Source organism: Leucopleurus acutus (genome assembly GCF_964270905.1).
Source record: "Leucopleurus acutus genome assembly, chromosome: 7".
Lineage (NCBI taxonomy): Eukaryota > Metazoa > Chordata > Mammalia > Artiodactyla > Delphinidae > Leucopleurus > Leucopleurus acutus.
Window position 1 is genome coordinate 51,621,641 of NC_139150.1, and position 15,684 is coordinate 51,637,324.

Below are 15,684 nucleotides of genomic sequence, written 5' to 3' on the forward strand. Positions count from 1 at the left end.
TACAGGGGACGAAACAGGAGGGAGGACACCAGAACATGGGCCTGCTCCCAAACACACATACAAAGTATAAGGAGAAGGGCTTCCCTGGTGGCGCAGTGGTTGAGAGTCTGCCTGCCGATGCAGGGGACACGGGTTCGTGCCCCGGTCCGGGAAGATCCCACATGCCGCAGAGCGGCTGGGCCCGTGAGCCATGGCCGCTGAGCCTGCGCGTCCGGAGCCTCTGCTCCGCAGCGGGAGAGGCCACAACAGTGAGAGGCCCGTGTACCGCAAAAAAAAAAAAAAAAAAGTATAAGGAGAAGATCACCCATAATCCTATAACTCATAGAGAATTAAATAACCTACTCAAGCAGATATTAATAGACATTAGTTCCTATTTCAGAAATGGAACCACGTTGTACATACTGAGTTTTTTTTTCTTTTAGTTCAAAAATTTTAATAGCTTCATTGAGGTATAATATATAAACTATAACATTCTCTTGTTTTAATCATACAAATAATTTTAGTAAATTTACAGAGTTTTGCAACCATTACCATGATCCAATTTTAGACCATTGCATCACCCCTTCCAAAGCTCCCTTAAACACATTTGTACTTACTCTCTATTCCCACCCCAACCCTGGCAACTGCTGTGTTCTCTCTATATTAATTTGCCTATTCTGAACATTTCATATAAATGGGAACATAGGAAAGAATCTGGCTTCTTTTACTTAGTGTAATGTTTTCAAGTTTCATCCTTACTGTAGCATGTGTCAGTACATCATCCCTTTAATGACTGAATAATATTCCATTTTATGAATATACCATTTTTGTTGATTCATTCAACCATTAGTGGACATTTGCATTGTTTCAGATGGAAAATGCTGCTATGACATTCGCATACAAGTCTTCGTGTGGACATGATGTTTTCATTTCTCTGTGGTAGGTATCTAGGAATGAAACTGTTTGGTCAGATGGTAAAGTTTTCCAAAATGGCTGTGCCATTTTGCGTTCCTACCACCAATACATGAGAATTCTAGTCTTTGCACATCCTAGCCAATACTTGCTACTGTCTTTGTTTTTGAGTATAGCCATCCTAGTGGGTGTGAAGTGATATCTAATTGTTTTGATTTGTATTTTCCTGATAACTAATGATATCAAGCATCTTTCCATGTGCTTTCTGGCCATTCGAACGTTTTCTTTGGTGCACGACCATTCAAAAATTTGCCCATTTTTCAATTGGGTTATTTGTCTTTTTATTATTGTATCACAAAAGTTCTTTATGTATTCCAGATAAAAATCCTTTATCAGATATATGTCTTGTATTTTCACTTTCTTAATGGTGTCTTTAGAAGCACAAAGGTTTTGAATTTTGATGAAGTCAGTTTATCAATTTTTTTCTTTCATCGCTTGTGCTTTTGGTGTCATATCGAAGAAGTCTTTGCCTAACCCCGCTGTGTTCTAGAACTGGACTCCCTTCCTCCTCCCTTATCAGTACGCACTGAACATCTTTCTCCCTCAGTAAATACAGATCTGCATCATCATCCCTCATAGCTTTGTTTTGGAAAGAAGGGAGGGAAGAAAGGAGACAACAGAGCCAAACTATTCAAAATATCCGGGACCACTCTGTTCACCCTGGAGGTATTCCCACTTTCCTTTTCGATTGTCTCGTGTCTGGTACTTCCTCTGTGGTTTGTGAATAAAAACTTGGTTAGGCTATTAACTTCATTACAACATTTTATGTTTTGATATCTTGGTCACACAGTTTCCTAGCCTCACATTTTCTGTAGGCTTAAGTCCCTCCATCACAGATTCTGGTGAGGGGATGCTCATAAGAAACACGTGCTCCCCTGTAATTTGGGATTTGACAGCTGCTGCTTCTGGCATTGACTTCATTCTCTGAAACTGGACTTGGCTTTGGGAATGATGCAGATTTAGTTAATATATTAAAATGTAAATATGGAAAAAGAAAGGTCAATAGTAGATAACAGCAATTGATTGGTATGTGTGTTTTCATGAAAGTCTTATGGATATTCCTGAACAAAATAGTGGTTCTCATTTAACAAGCTCCAGATTGAGATGAATCGTTGCATCCTGGCCTCTGTCCTAAGTAAAGCTTCGCTGGCTTGATGGGTAGGATATGAGGTACCGTGAAAAGCTAGAAGCTTCTTTAGTAAATAATTTTCAGACTGAGAACACTAATGGAGAAAATCCAGGCTGAGGGAAAGAGCCTGTGAGAGGGGCCTCAGAATAAGAATGGGAAAGGCAGGTTAGAAGATTTTCAGTGCTGAAAATGCTAATCTGCTGAAAGAGAGGGTCAACGGGCAACCATTTTGCTGAGAAGCCGAGTGGGGTGGCCAGGATCCTTTGGGGACCTAACCCCTAGGGTTGGGGCCAAGAATTTGGAACCAGGGTACACTGGGGAAAAGCAAGGAGAGTGAGGGAGAGATGTGAGGGCAGCCCCCTTGGCTGGACAGTGGCCATTGCAAGGTTAGGGACGTGGCACCGGGCAAAGAGGTATGTAAAAGGTCAACAAAGAGCTCCTCCAAGCTATTAAATAACTATATGAGGCTGAGAAATGCAGAGGGAGATCATTCAAAGTCCTTTTAAGATGCACCCTCAGGTCTTTAACTTTTGTTTTTCACATGGAAAACAATACCAAGCCACTGCAGGGCGCCAGCTGCTGTGTGCATGGAATATGGAATATACTGGAAGACTAAGAATCAGTGAGACCAGCTGGACGCTACTGCAGAGATTCAGATGTGAGAAGGGTTGGCCTTAGAGGCACACTTGGGTGTGTAGGAAGAAATGATCAGCAGGCCTTAGGGCTGGATTGGCCGTGCAAGTGCAAAGACAGAAGACAAACATGGTTGGGGGTAGAGGTGCAGGGAAGGCTGTAAGAGGATTTGGGTTTTGGGAGGAATAATTAAAATGCACAGATCTTGGGCTTCCGTGGTGGCGCAGTGGTTGAGAGTCCGCCTGCCGATGCAGGGGACACGGACGGGTTCGTGCTCCGGTCCGGGAAGACCCCACATGCCGCGCAGCGGCTGGGCCCGTGAGCCCTGGCCGCTGAGCCTGCGCGTCCAGAGCCTGTGCTCCGCAAGGGGAGAGGCCACAACAGTGAGAGGGCCGCGTACCGCAAAAAAAAAAAAAAAAGCACAGATCTTAAGTATGGAATGAATTCTGATAAATGTCTACATCCCACCCCACCCCCACCCCAACAGAGGTTTTTAGAAGACCGAGTTTCCAGTGCCTGCAGGTCCTAAGCGAAGTTGCCTCAAAGGCAAGAAGCTGCATGCCGCTGAAGTAAGAAGCAAGAAGGACTGCAACTCCAGATTTGAAAGTTATCTGGAGCCAGCGGGTGGCGATTTTGTGAGCAAACGAGCACAGGTGTAGGAAGAGGTAACTGGAGAACAGAAAGGCCCAATGTGGGGCGCGCTTAACCCCCGCACACTGAGGAGCTTATTTGCTGTTATAAGCGCAGAGACTCTTCTCAGGCCTTCCACCTCATACTTAATTCTCTTAAATGAGAAAGAAACCACTTTCTGGCTGGCTTCTTTCAAAGTCTGCCCTTTCGAGCTTGGAAAATGGCGTCACTGGGGGGAAGGGAGCTGGAGGATCCCACAGGGTGGTCTGCCCCTCCTCCAAGCAGCCTTCACGACTAAGATGCACAGCAACCTTCTTGAGCTGCGAAGCCCAGCTTCCTCCGTGCAGCGTGCTAGGGCAGCCCGGCCTGGGCACGCTGAGCGTACAGGGATCACACAATCCCCGAGCACCTCTGCTCCGGGTGTGCGTTTGCAGTGGCTCTGCAGCAATGCCCTCGGTGTTTGCAGCCTGTGCAAGCTTGCACGCAGCGGGAGCTCGGTGCCTAGAATTGGGGGGCGGTGGGCGTGGCCGCGCTTCCTCGCGCCTTCTCCCGCGCAGGCAATCCCGGGAACGTTCTGAAAAGTATCCAAAAGTTCTGCGCCGCGCGCGCGCAAAAAGGAAAAAAAAAACAAACGGGCACAACCCCCCATCACTCTGGGCGTTGCGAGTCCCGACGTCGCCATTCCAGCTGCACCTCCGGCTGCAGCGCGTACGCCTCCTGCGCCTCCTTCTTGGGAGCCTTGCCGTCGGCTGGGTGCTCCCCTTGCAGCCACCGGAGAGTCCCTGCGCATCTCCTTGGGGCACCATGCCCAACGACGACGCATACAGCAAGGCTTCGCCACCGTCGGAGGCCCCGCACGCCCCTGGGTCACCACCGCAGGGCAAGGCCGGGGGCTTCGGCAAAGCGGCCGGGGCGCTGCTCGGGACCACGGGCGGCGCGGGCGCCGGGGGCAGCGGCGGCTCAGGCTCGGGGGCGTCGGGCATGGACGCCGCCGCGAGCAAGAAGTCCCCGCGGCTGCCCAAGTGCGCGCGGTGCAGGAACCACGGCTACGCGTCGGCGCTCAAGGGCCACAAACGCTTCTGCATGTGGCGGGAATGCCAGTGCAAGAAATGCAACCTGATCGCAGAGAGACAGCGCGTGATGGCCGCGCAGGTGAGTGCGGGCGCCCCGGAAACGGGGTTCAGCCCTTAACTTTTTGGGTAAAGCCCCTCGGACCAGGCGGGCGCCACGGGGGGCGCGGGTTCGGGAAGAAGGTGGCGGTGCTTCCCGACAGCCGCGGCGCGCTCGGGGCCCGGGCTCCCAGCCACGCGCCGACGCCGCTCTCGGAGGGCCTGGACTCTCCGATGGAGCAGGGAGGTGCGGGGTTTACTCTGCTCCGGCGGCTCCAGATCCTTGACCCCTCCCTCCAATAGGAGTTGTGGGGTTCGCCCCCTCGTGGGTCTCGGCGGTCCCGGGGGTCCCGAGGATCCCCAGGATGTCTGATTTCCCTTTCAGAGCTGAGAGTTGCGGGGTTCGCACTGCTGGGGAAGGCTCCCCGGGATCTTCGACCCCGCTTCTGGCAGAGAGTTTCGCGGTTTGCGCCTTCGGGCCCCCCCGGGATCTCTGACCTCGCTCTCTGAGCAGAGTTGGGGGGTTTGCCCCCTCGTGGTTCAGTGGGATCCCTGACTCCGCCTCGAGCAGAGAGGTGCGCTTATATTAAGGAGGGTGCCCGCTCTGGCTACTGGTTAGGGGCGAAGCGGAGACCCGGCTGGCTGCTGCTTATCCGCAAAACGCGTCGAGAGGCTTTGTTTTTCTGGAAAAGGCGCTGTAACGGACGCCAGGGTGGCGTGGTCCTCGTTGTGCTCTTGGCGCATTTTTCGTATTTGCCCGGGTGGATCCAGGTTGAGTGTCTAAGCCATTTTGAGCACTACGGAAATTTCATTAGCCTTTTAAAATTTGCTGTCTCCACCGAAGTTATTAAAGTACAAATTACTTTGAGTGTGTTTTAAAACACACCTAAGAATTTTTTAAAATCTACGCAGAGGAGTAGAGCAAGAGTTTGAGGTTTTGTCTACCGTTCATGGAGTGTGTTAGTTTTTTAAAGCATCCTAAGCTGGGCAGTAATTTAGCATCTTCACGGAAACGGTTAACGTCGTTGGTATCCTAAAACGATTTTTAGAAGAGAATAATATACATTCTTTCCCGCTAAAAGCTGTTGCATCCTTTTAAAACAGGTTATTTAAAATGAAAAGATACCAAAGAAATGCTTACTATGTGCTACTTTCGGTTAGGAATGGGTAAATAGCCCCCATTGAAAATGATTTAGGATCCTTGGACAGGAGTGCACAAATGCTTAGAGATTATACTTTTTATGTACATCCAATTTTGAAATGTTTTAAACTAGATATATTTTGGCTTCACAGATTGCGAGTGCACTCATGGAAATATAGGTTGTTTTACTGAGTTTCTTTATAGACTTTTATCTTAATCTGTAATGGATGAAAAGAATACACTGAGTGTAGCATTAAAATGCATCATAATGAGTTTACTGAAAAAAAACCTTATGAACATTTAAATTGTATTTGTAGGTAGAAAAGTTTTCTGAACATTTACCTGTTGGCTTTAATATTTAATATGGAGAGTATGCTTGGGAGAGGAATTGTCCTCAAAATAATAAAAATATATATCCAAGTAGGGCCATTAATTTTGAATAAGCTATATTAATAGGCGTAGTAACTTGGAAGGAGGATGTTTGCTTTGTTAAAAACAAAAGCAACTCAAGATTACTTTTTTTTTTTTTTTTTGTGGTATGCGGGCCTCTCACTGCTGTGGCCTCTCCAGTTGCGGAGCACAGGCTCCGGACGCGCAGGCTCCGTGGCCATGGCTCACGGGCCCAGCCGCTCCGCGGCATGTGGGATCTTCCCGGACCAGGGCACGAACCCGCGTCCCCTGCGTCAGCAGGCGGATTCTCAACCACTGCGCCACCAGGGAAGCCCCGAGATTACTTTTATAGTATGAAAACTTCGCTATTTTCCACACCAGAAGGCTTGTGCTGTGCTGAATGAAATCCTTTAACATTCATGTAACAGGCATTTTTAGTCATTCTAAAATAGTTTGAAATTGATCTTAGATCTGACTCTAAAACAATTGCATTTTAAATCAATTGCCCCACCTTCCCCATTTAAATAACATTTCCTAAGAACGCTTGAGAGGTCTTTGTAAAAGTGTTTTAAGTTTATGGACTATGTAATACCCTGTATGTTTTGTGCATGCATGGGATCCGTGTAAACCAGGGTCTAAGTTTGCATTGACATACTTCACAAGTTCATGGGTATTCTTTTAAAAAATTTGTGGTCAAATCTTTAATGTTCTGTTCCTAAACTTCTTGGTTAATAAGAGAAAATTCAAGAATTAAGCTTATTTATTTAATCTTAATGGATTATTCAAGGATATTTTTAAAGTTGAAGACTCCTCTTGTTATGAGTAAAATTACTTACAAATTAATCATTTTTCTAAATTTGGACTACGGTATTCCTAAGACAATGTGTACATTGTAGTTGTGTTTCTGGTTTACCGTTTTGATTTCAACTTTCGGCTTGTATTTGGGCCTCTGAGGTACAGGTGCTTCCCTTTCTCATTTCATTATTACCAATGGTCAGTTTCAACAGAAAGTCTCCATTTTTGTTATTTGTAGTAAGCCACAATACAATTTATTTTCTTGACACCTCTTTTTTCAACCTTAAACAATGTTATTTAAAAGAAGAGGGATGATGAGGAGTGTCTTAGGTACGCTGCGTCCTTTCCAGCCCCCACTTGAATCTCCTTCCCTCCTGCCTGGAATGCGGCACATGTCCTCTCCCTTTCTCTCCACCTCCAGCCTCTCTCTCCTGAGACTTCAGCGCTGTATTCCAGCCCCCTTTTCCCCATTACTTCTGTATGTGCTCCCTCTGCCACAGAGAACAGGGCTCTGCAAGGTTTCCTGAGCAGCCCCTGCCTTCCCTGCCTACCCTGCTCCCTTATTCCGGGTCGTTCTGCCCCTTCATCCTTGCCCGTCAAGCCCCACTCATCCTATTCTTCAAGGCCCCGTTCCAGTACCACCTGCAGCTTATACTTACAGTTAAAGCCGTTTTTGCCCCGGTTTCTTCGGGAGGATCAGTGTATGCCTGTCCTGTGGTGTTTACCACGTTTTGTCTTGAGTTGCAGTTGCATGTTTGCCTGTTTCCTGCTTCTCCTTTTAAACAGTGAGTACCTTGGGAACTAATCTAACCTTGCTGTATCTTGCTGGTCGCTGTTCCCGGTACAGCAGCCTTTGACACATCTGTGGAAGGAAAGAGTGAGTGACCCCATTCTCCTTCCTTCCTAGTCTCTCCGTGCTGGCTTCTCCTCACGCTGAATGCCTCTGCTGACTCCGCAGCTTCTCATCCAGCCTTTCCCGCTGCTCTACATACTCACTTGTTTAAGGGACATTTTAGGAGTGCTTTAACTGTGGGCCAGGGACTCTGGCTGGAAACCATTTCTCAGCTTTGGCTGCATAGCAGAGTTACCTGGGTAGCTTTAAAAAGCAAGGAGGGGGCTTCCCTGGTGGCGCAGTGGTTGAGAGTCCGCCTGCCGATGCAGGGGACGCGGGTTCGTGCCCCGGTCCAGGAAGATCCCACATGCCACGGAGCAGCTAGGCCCGTGAGCCATGGCCGCTGAGCCTGCGCGTCCGGAGCCTGTGCTCCGCAACGGGAGAGGCCACAACAGTGAGAGGCCCACATACCGCAAAAAAAAAAAAAAAAAGCAAGGAGGGATTCTCAGGCCTCACCCTGGGGTGGGTGGGGCTTCCATGGCTTTGGCAAAGCGGTACTGAGTGACTCTGGGGTGCTGGAGGGTGACCCACTGCCCTGTGCTTCCAGGTGGCCCTGAGACGGCAGCAGGCCCAGGAGGAGGAATTGGGCATCAGCCACCCCATCCCGCTGCCCAGCGCGGCCGAGCTGCTCGTCAAGAGGGAGAACGACAGCAGCACCCCATGCCTGATGACTGAGGGCAGCAGCCCCTCGCAAACCCCGCCGGCCAGCACCCCGACCCCGCCCGCGGCAGCCGCAGGTAAGCCTGTGGCTGGGATGGAGGGATGAAAGGCGTGGCCACAGAAACAGAGTCTCGGGAAGGTCCTGCGCCCCAGAGCACATTCAGAGCTTAGAGGTTTCTTAAAAGATCCTCCCTTCTGAAGGTCTGTTTTTGACGGCCTCACAAAGGAGGTGGGCCTAAATAAAAACCCAGAAGTTTGACGACTTCACTTTTCTGTTGGTTATTTGTCAAGGCTGAATCTGGGCAGGGTCAGCATCACAGAATCCCAGAGAAGTGAGAGTCCAGATTTCATCTCAGTCAGCCCCTTCCATTTGTGGGTCCTCTTGGTGGGAGCTAAAGATCCTTGTTTCCTAGAATGAAAGTCCATTTCTCTGGAAAGGACTGAAGTCCATCTGGGGAGACTGTCTAAAAAAGCCAAATCCTACGTGTCAGCTATCAGTGGATACTGAAGTTGAGGCAAGGCGTGTCCATTGGCTTCAATTCTCTCCCAGGTACTAAGATTATACCAGTGGCTGCATGTATGCCGATTCATTTCATTTCATTCTTAGAAGAAGGAAGTATTAATCCTATTTTATACCGTGGGAAAATTTAGGTATAAAAATTTTAAGTGACTGGCTACATCTGAAGAACTAGAAAGTATCTGAATTGGTCCATCTGTCTTCAAAGCTCACTATGCTTACTGCACTGGGTCTCCAAATTACCTCAAGAATTATGGTGTTCTAGAGCTGCACTGTCCAGTATGGAAACCCTTAGCCACATTTTGCTATTTAAGTTGATTACAGTGAAATAAAATTAAAATATTCATCGAAGGAAGATATGCAAGTGGTCAGAAGCCCAAGGAAAGATGCTTGATATCATTAGTCATTAGAGAAGTGCAAATCAAAACTATAATGAGATATTACCTCACACCCATGAGGATGACTACTATCAAAAAAACAGAAAATAACAATATTGGTGGGGATGTAGAGAAATTGGAACTTTTGTGCACAGTTGGTAGGAATGTAAAATGGTGCAGCTGCTGTGGAAAACAGTATGGTGGTTTCTCAAAAATTGAAAATAGAATTATCACGTGATCCAGCCATTCCACTTCTGAGTACATACCCAAAAGAATTGCAAACAGCATCTTAAAGAGATATTTGTATATCCATGTTCATAGCAGCATTATTCACAATAGCTAAAATGTGGAAGCAACTCAAGCGTCCACTGACACATGAATGGTAAGCAAAATGTGGTCAAAAAATTACTCAACCTTGAAAAGGACGGAAATTTTGACACATGCTACAATGTGGATGAACCTTGAGGACATTATGCTAAGTGAAACAAGTCAGTCCCAGAAACACAAATACTGTGTGATTCCACTCATACTTAAGTAGTCAGAATCAGAGAGACAGAAGGTAGAATGGTGGTTGTCAGGGGCTGGGGGCAGCGGGGAATAGAGAGTTATTGTTTAATGAGTATAGGGTTTCAGTTTTCCAGAGGGAAAGAGCTATGGAGATGGATGGTGGTGGTGGTTGCACAGCATTATGAATGTAGTTAATGCCACTGAGCTGTGCACTTAAAGATGGTTAAGATGGTAAATTTCATGTTGCGTGTAGGTTAACCACAATAAAACATAAAATTAAAAAAATTAAACATTTAATTCCTCAGTGGCACTAACCATATTTCAGATGCTCAACAGGCACATATATAGCGGAGGGCTGCCATGCTGGCAAGTGCGCATGTCCCTTTCTCACAAAGCTCTATTTAATGGCACTGGTCTAGAATGCAGGGGCTCTAAGAAATCCACCAGACAAAGATCCGTGACATTCTGTTGGCAAATGCAGGCATATATTTCATATTAAACACATGTGCCGAGGTTCACAGAATCTTTTGAGCCTTCTAAGCCTCCATGAAATGGAGTCTTGCGGTGCGGTTCCTCTTAAGTAAGCTTTTCATGAGTTACTCAGTTTGCTGCGCTTAACCACCAGGGTGAAGTTGTCAGCTGCCTAGCTGTCATTTAACTAGCTGTGCAACTTTAGACAAGTCACTTTAGCTGTCTGGTCCTATTGTTTCCTCTTCTCAAAAATGAGGGATGAGGTCTTTGAGGCTTTTGAAGGTTCTAGGAGCCTTGACCATTAGAAAGAAGAAGGTTAGCGGGCACCAAAGAAGGCAGGTGAGAGATAGACTTGTAATCTCTGCTGCGGGTCGTTGTGTCTGTGTATCTGTCCCTGTGTGTGTTACTGGGGCTACAGATTCTGTAGCTAACAAAGGGAATGGTATTATTTTCTTTTTTTTTTTTAGCTCAGTTGCTCATAATATATATTTACAGCAGTTTCTAAACTTTCCTTTTCTTAAGAAGGAAGGAGTATATCTGTCAGAAATATGATTCCTGCACTTTGGGATTTTAAGCTGTGTGTAAGGTTAATTACCAAATACTACCAGGTCAGGGCAGACCTGGTGGATTCAGCTGGAGGGACTGATAGGGGAAGTTCCAGAGGAGTAAAGAGGGGAGTAACTCATTTGATGTTCACACACATCTTATAAAGTAGGAATTATTATTCCTATTTACAGATAAGGAAGCCAGTGGTAAGGAAACTGCCCCAGAATAAAGCTGAATTAAGCTGGGATTCAGCCTAGGTCTGTCTGGTCCCAAAGCCCATGAATTTCTTCACCTGCTTGTGAAGTGAGGCTGTGGGAATAGTTGCCGTGTTTCCTTGGAAAATGGACAGTTACAATTAGAGGTTATGGTTTAATCCTCAGAAGGGATTTAGGGCTGATGGGCAAATAGGAACACTGTTAGGGGCAGCGCCATTCTTGGCTGGCATGGAAGGTTGCAGCCACTAGTCTTCACGGGGAGAAATACAGGGACAGGCCCGTGATGGATAAATGTCAATGCTGGGCATTTGGTAGGGAACCACAGGTGAACTTGGTGTAGCCTGCTGTCCTGCATTGCACCTCAGTGGAAGGGGTGTCAGAGTTTGATAGTATACCCCAAGATAGTGAAGCCTTAGAGAAGGATTTCAGGCTAGATGGAGTTCAGAATGACAAAGAAGTTCTCGCAGGGCATTTCAGAGTGGTGATAGGGAAAGTTACAAATAGAAGCAGCAGGGAAGCATGATAGAAAGTTCAGGGTCAAGGAGGATGTGACCAGATTCCCTTCTTTGCTTCTGGAGCTGATAGACCTTGGAGTCCTTTTGGAGTCTTGAACCAGCACTCCAAGGGAGCGGAGTGTGGAAGCCAGCAGAATGTGTCGCTCCTGTGCTCACGTATGGGCGGGGAGGCTATGCCTGCCCAAGAAAGATGGGCCAGCTCATCTTGGTGGGGCAGGAGCCCCATCCAACATCATTACTCAGGACTTCCACCAAAGCTCTTGAGTTGGGATCATTAACTTCTGGACTGGGCTGGGACTTGAACAGGAGAAAAACAGAAATGCCAGTAGAATTAAACTGTGTAATGTAAAGAGGGAGAAAGACAGAAAGGGCAGTGAAGGGGAGGGAGGGAGGGGGGAAGAGAGGGGGAGAGAAAGAGAAGCAGTGACAAGACAGATTGACTAAAGAGTGTTCCTCATGTTTTATGCAGCACAGTGGGCCCAACTTCCTGCGTAGTGTGCTGCTGACAAATATGTAGCTTGTATTAAATTTCCAGAGATAAGGATTTCTTTAAAATAACATTTACTTTTATGCAGGTAAACGGTAAACATTTATAGAGTACAAAACATATTCAACGAATATATTCCAATCCCAACCTGTAGGGTCTTCTCTTTGTTATCCCAGGATTGATTACAAGCTGCACGTGCAAGCTTGCGTGTCTGTTTATCGTTTTCATACGTGTGTATGTGTATATATAATTTATATATTTAACATAATGGGAGTGTATTGTTCCCACCCGTGTGTAGTTCTTATTTTTTTCATTTAAAACTGGAATTTTTTAATGGCCTAGTATTCCATTATATCGACGTGGAAGGCTTGGATTTGCAGTTACCTCGTGAGCAGGTGAAAGTTGTAGCAGTTGTCATGGGATAGAGCAGCCCACCAACCTGGCTTCCACGGGGGTGGGTTGCTCACCTTCTCTTTCACATACCTGACGTTGAGTGTCTGCAAGGGCAGTGGTTTAGTGAAATCCAGCAGATGTTTATGTCCTTGAGGCTTCTTCGTTATCTCCTTTTGGCTCCTGAAAGCGCCAAAAGTGAGAGTGAGAAATGCCCGAGAATTATTGCTGAGATTACTGGCTGAGTTCTAAGGCCTCTGTGAAGGAAATTGGGTTTACCAAGCTGTTGTTTGATCTCTTGGAGAGCTGATCCCTCTGAGTAGGATAACACCTTAGAAGAAAGTCTTTACGATCCTTAGCCAAAGATTGGCCAAGATGGATCAAAACACTGCCTGACGATTCCTCCCACCATGGGTATAAAATATTCTTGTTGTTATTTTCATCTATGATTGCGGGTGTTACTGTGAAGGAACAACCTTTTGAAGAAATGCCCTATTCATTGCTGTCTCTTACACTGGCAGGATCAGATATGCTAACAGGTGCTCTATCGATTACCAAATGGTTTCTTCCCAGCCATTTTGGGTCACCTCGAAAAAAGGGTGAGCACTTCCGGTTATAAATGCCGGTGAATTAATAGCAACTTCAGCATTATTTCCGTGGTTTTACTTTTTAAATTTTAGCTTCCTAGATTTTTTATTTTGAAAGTTATCAACTGACTTAAAAAATCTCATAGGCATTCCTCCTCTTTGAAATGTGGGCTCCTCGTTTTATTTTCGTTTTATTTTATATTCTGCTTTTCCTTCAGCCTCCTATGCAGCAAGTAGAATGCCATTTTATCCAGAGCTCACGCCGAGGTCCGCATAGTTCTTTGCCTCTCCTTTTCTGTGCAGGGCTGTCAGATGAAGGGCTGCATTGTAGAGAATTCGGTTCTGCATACGTGTCCTTTGTAAGTAAGGACCTGAATGTTATCTCCTGGGGCCTCCCTTCTGGAGCACCCTGGGCTTCCACACACACGCACGTTCGCACTCCTCCACATCAAGCCGCTTCCTGCCATCTCAGGCCTCCCCCCCCAGCGCCCACGGCCTGCTTTCACTCACCTTTCCCCCGTTGGAAGGGTCAGCCAGGTCTGCATCTGATAATGGCGGGACCCCCTCCTTCACTTCTCTTCTTTAGCAGTAATTCCACTTCAGCACAGAGAGAGAGCTCATGCCGGTAGGGCACGCACGCCGTCCTGGTTATGTGCCTTCGAAGGGCTTAAGTGCTTTACAAACATGCAGTGTGGTAATTTGAAAATGGAATAATGTCCCCATGCAGTTTTTACCAGTAAGAAATGTGACTGAGGAGCTAACAATTGAAGATGTTGACTTAAGTTTCTTAAAAATAAACTTTAGCGCTTCCCTGGTGGCACAGTGGTTGAGAGTCTGCCTGCCGATGCAGGGGACATGGTTCATGCCCCGGTCCGGGAGGATCCCACTTGCCGCAGAGCGGCTGTGCCCGTGAGCCATGGCCGCTGAGCCTGCGCGTCCGGAGCCTGTGCTCCGCAACGGGAGAGGCCACAACAGTGAGAGGCCTGCATACCACATAATAAATAAATAAATAAGTAAATAAATAAACTTTATTCATTGGAGAAGTTACAGATTTACAGCAAAATTGAGAGGAAGGTACGGAGATTTCCCATACACCCCTGCCCGTGCACATGCACACCTCCCCCATTATCAGCATCCCCCGCCAGAGGTACCTTTGTTACAATTGATGACCCGCATGGACACAGCGTAATCACCCAGAGTCCATAGTTTACATTAGGGTTCACTGTTGGCGTTGTACATTCTGTGAGCTTAGAGAAATTAATGATGACGTGTGTCCATCATTATAGTAGCATACAGAGTAGTTTTGCTGCCCTAGAATCTTCTGTGGAGTTATTTAAATTTGAAATATTTCAATTTTTATCTTTGCAGTTTTCCATGTTATACAGAAAGAAGCATTTCAAATGAAACACCAAAACATTTTATCCAGGTTAGTTTGAGAGTTGATATTTGGAGGGTCCTGGCTACTTACATGAGATGAGCTCCATTTGATTTTAGAGCTCTCAATTTCAAGTAGAATAGAGGATGTGGAGATTAGGTTTAAAAAGGCCTTCAGGTAAAAGCATTCCCCAATTTTACATTCAGAGTCAAAGAAATTTCCAGGATGTTTAACAAAACAAATCTCCTTAAGCTGAAGCAAGAGTTGGAGGCTTAAATGAAAGGAAACACTTAAGATGAATAGTACTGACCATTTTGATAGCCTAGTGTTTTAAATAGCGTCTCAGTCAATTTTATTTATTCCAAGGGAAGTCTCTGCTTATGTGTCAAATATAGCAGTTAACCGACCTGATAGAAATTCTCTGTAGACAGTATTTCTGTAAAGAAGTTAAAATGACAAAGTACATAGGAAGTAGCCTACTGGTCTGCTTTGGCTAGAAAGGAAATTTGGAAAACATCTAGACCCACCGAAAAAGGTAAATACAGGGTTTAAAGTCACAAATTAGTTTTTTTTTAATTGAAGTATAGTTGACTTACAATATATGTATATGTGTATGTATGTATGTATGTATGTATTTATTTTTGGCTGCTTTGGGTCTTCGTTGCTGTGCGTGGGCTTTCTCTAGTTGCGGCGAGTGGGGGCTACTCTTCGTTGCAGTGCATGGGCTTTTCATTGCAGTGGCTTCTCTTGTTGCGGAGCACGGGCTCTAGGTGCACGGGCTTCAGTAGTTGCAGCACGCGGGCTCAGTAGTTGTGGCTCGCAGGCTCCAGAGCGCAGGCTCAGTAGTTGTGGTGCACGGGCCCAGTTGCTCCGCGGCATGTGGGATCTTCCCGGACCAGGGCTTGAACCTGTGTCCCCTGCATTGGCAGGCGGTTTCCTAACCACTGCACCATCAGGGAAGCCCTTGACTTATAATATTATTAATTTCAGGTGTACAACATATTTTTATAGATTATACTCCATTTAAAGTCATTACAAAATAATGGCTATATTTTCCTGTGCTGTACAATAACAAGTTAGTTTTATAACAGCATATGTAAAAGACAAAGAAACATTTGATTGGTTTACACCGCTGTCTGCTTTGTGAACGTGTAATCTTAAGGGCAGGGATTGCATTTTTTATTCATCATGTACTCATGTGCATAGTACAGTACCTGGCTTTGTAGCATGTGGTCAGTAAACCTTTGCTGATTAAATGAATAGTGATGGTTAAATTTGAAGTTGTGTTTTAAAACACTCTGTTAGTGATCATGAACCCACTTGCAGGTATCAGAGTAAAATCATTGATGTTCAATCTGCATTTTTTG

The 15,684-nt window shown here is 46.1% G+C and overlaps 1 protein-coding gene across 1 annotated transcript in view; it reads left to right on the forward strand.

Moving 5' to 3' along the window:
- Positions 1-4,147: 4,147 nt before the first annotated feature.
- Positions 4,148-15,684, forward strand: part of DMRT1 (doublesex and mab-3 related transcription factor 1) — a gene marked incomplete at both ends in the record, with an annotated part of 102,036 nt that continues 90,499 nt past the window's right edge. Inside the window, 2 exons of the mRNA XM_082842194.1 lie at positions 4,148-4,495; positions 8,218-8,407. Coding sequence (XP_082698320.1) covers positions 4,148-4,495; positions 8,218-8,407 — 538 coding nt within the window. The remainder of the gene's footprint in view (positions 4,496-8,217; positions 8,408-15,684) is intronic.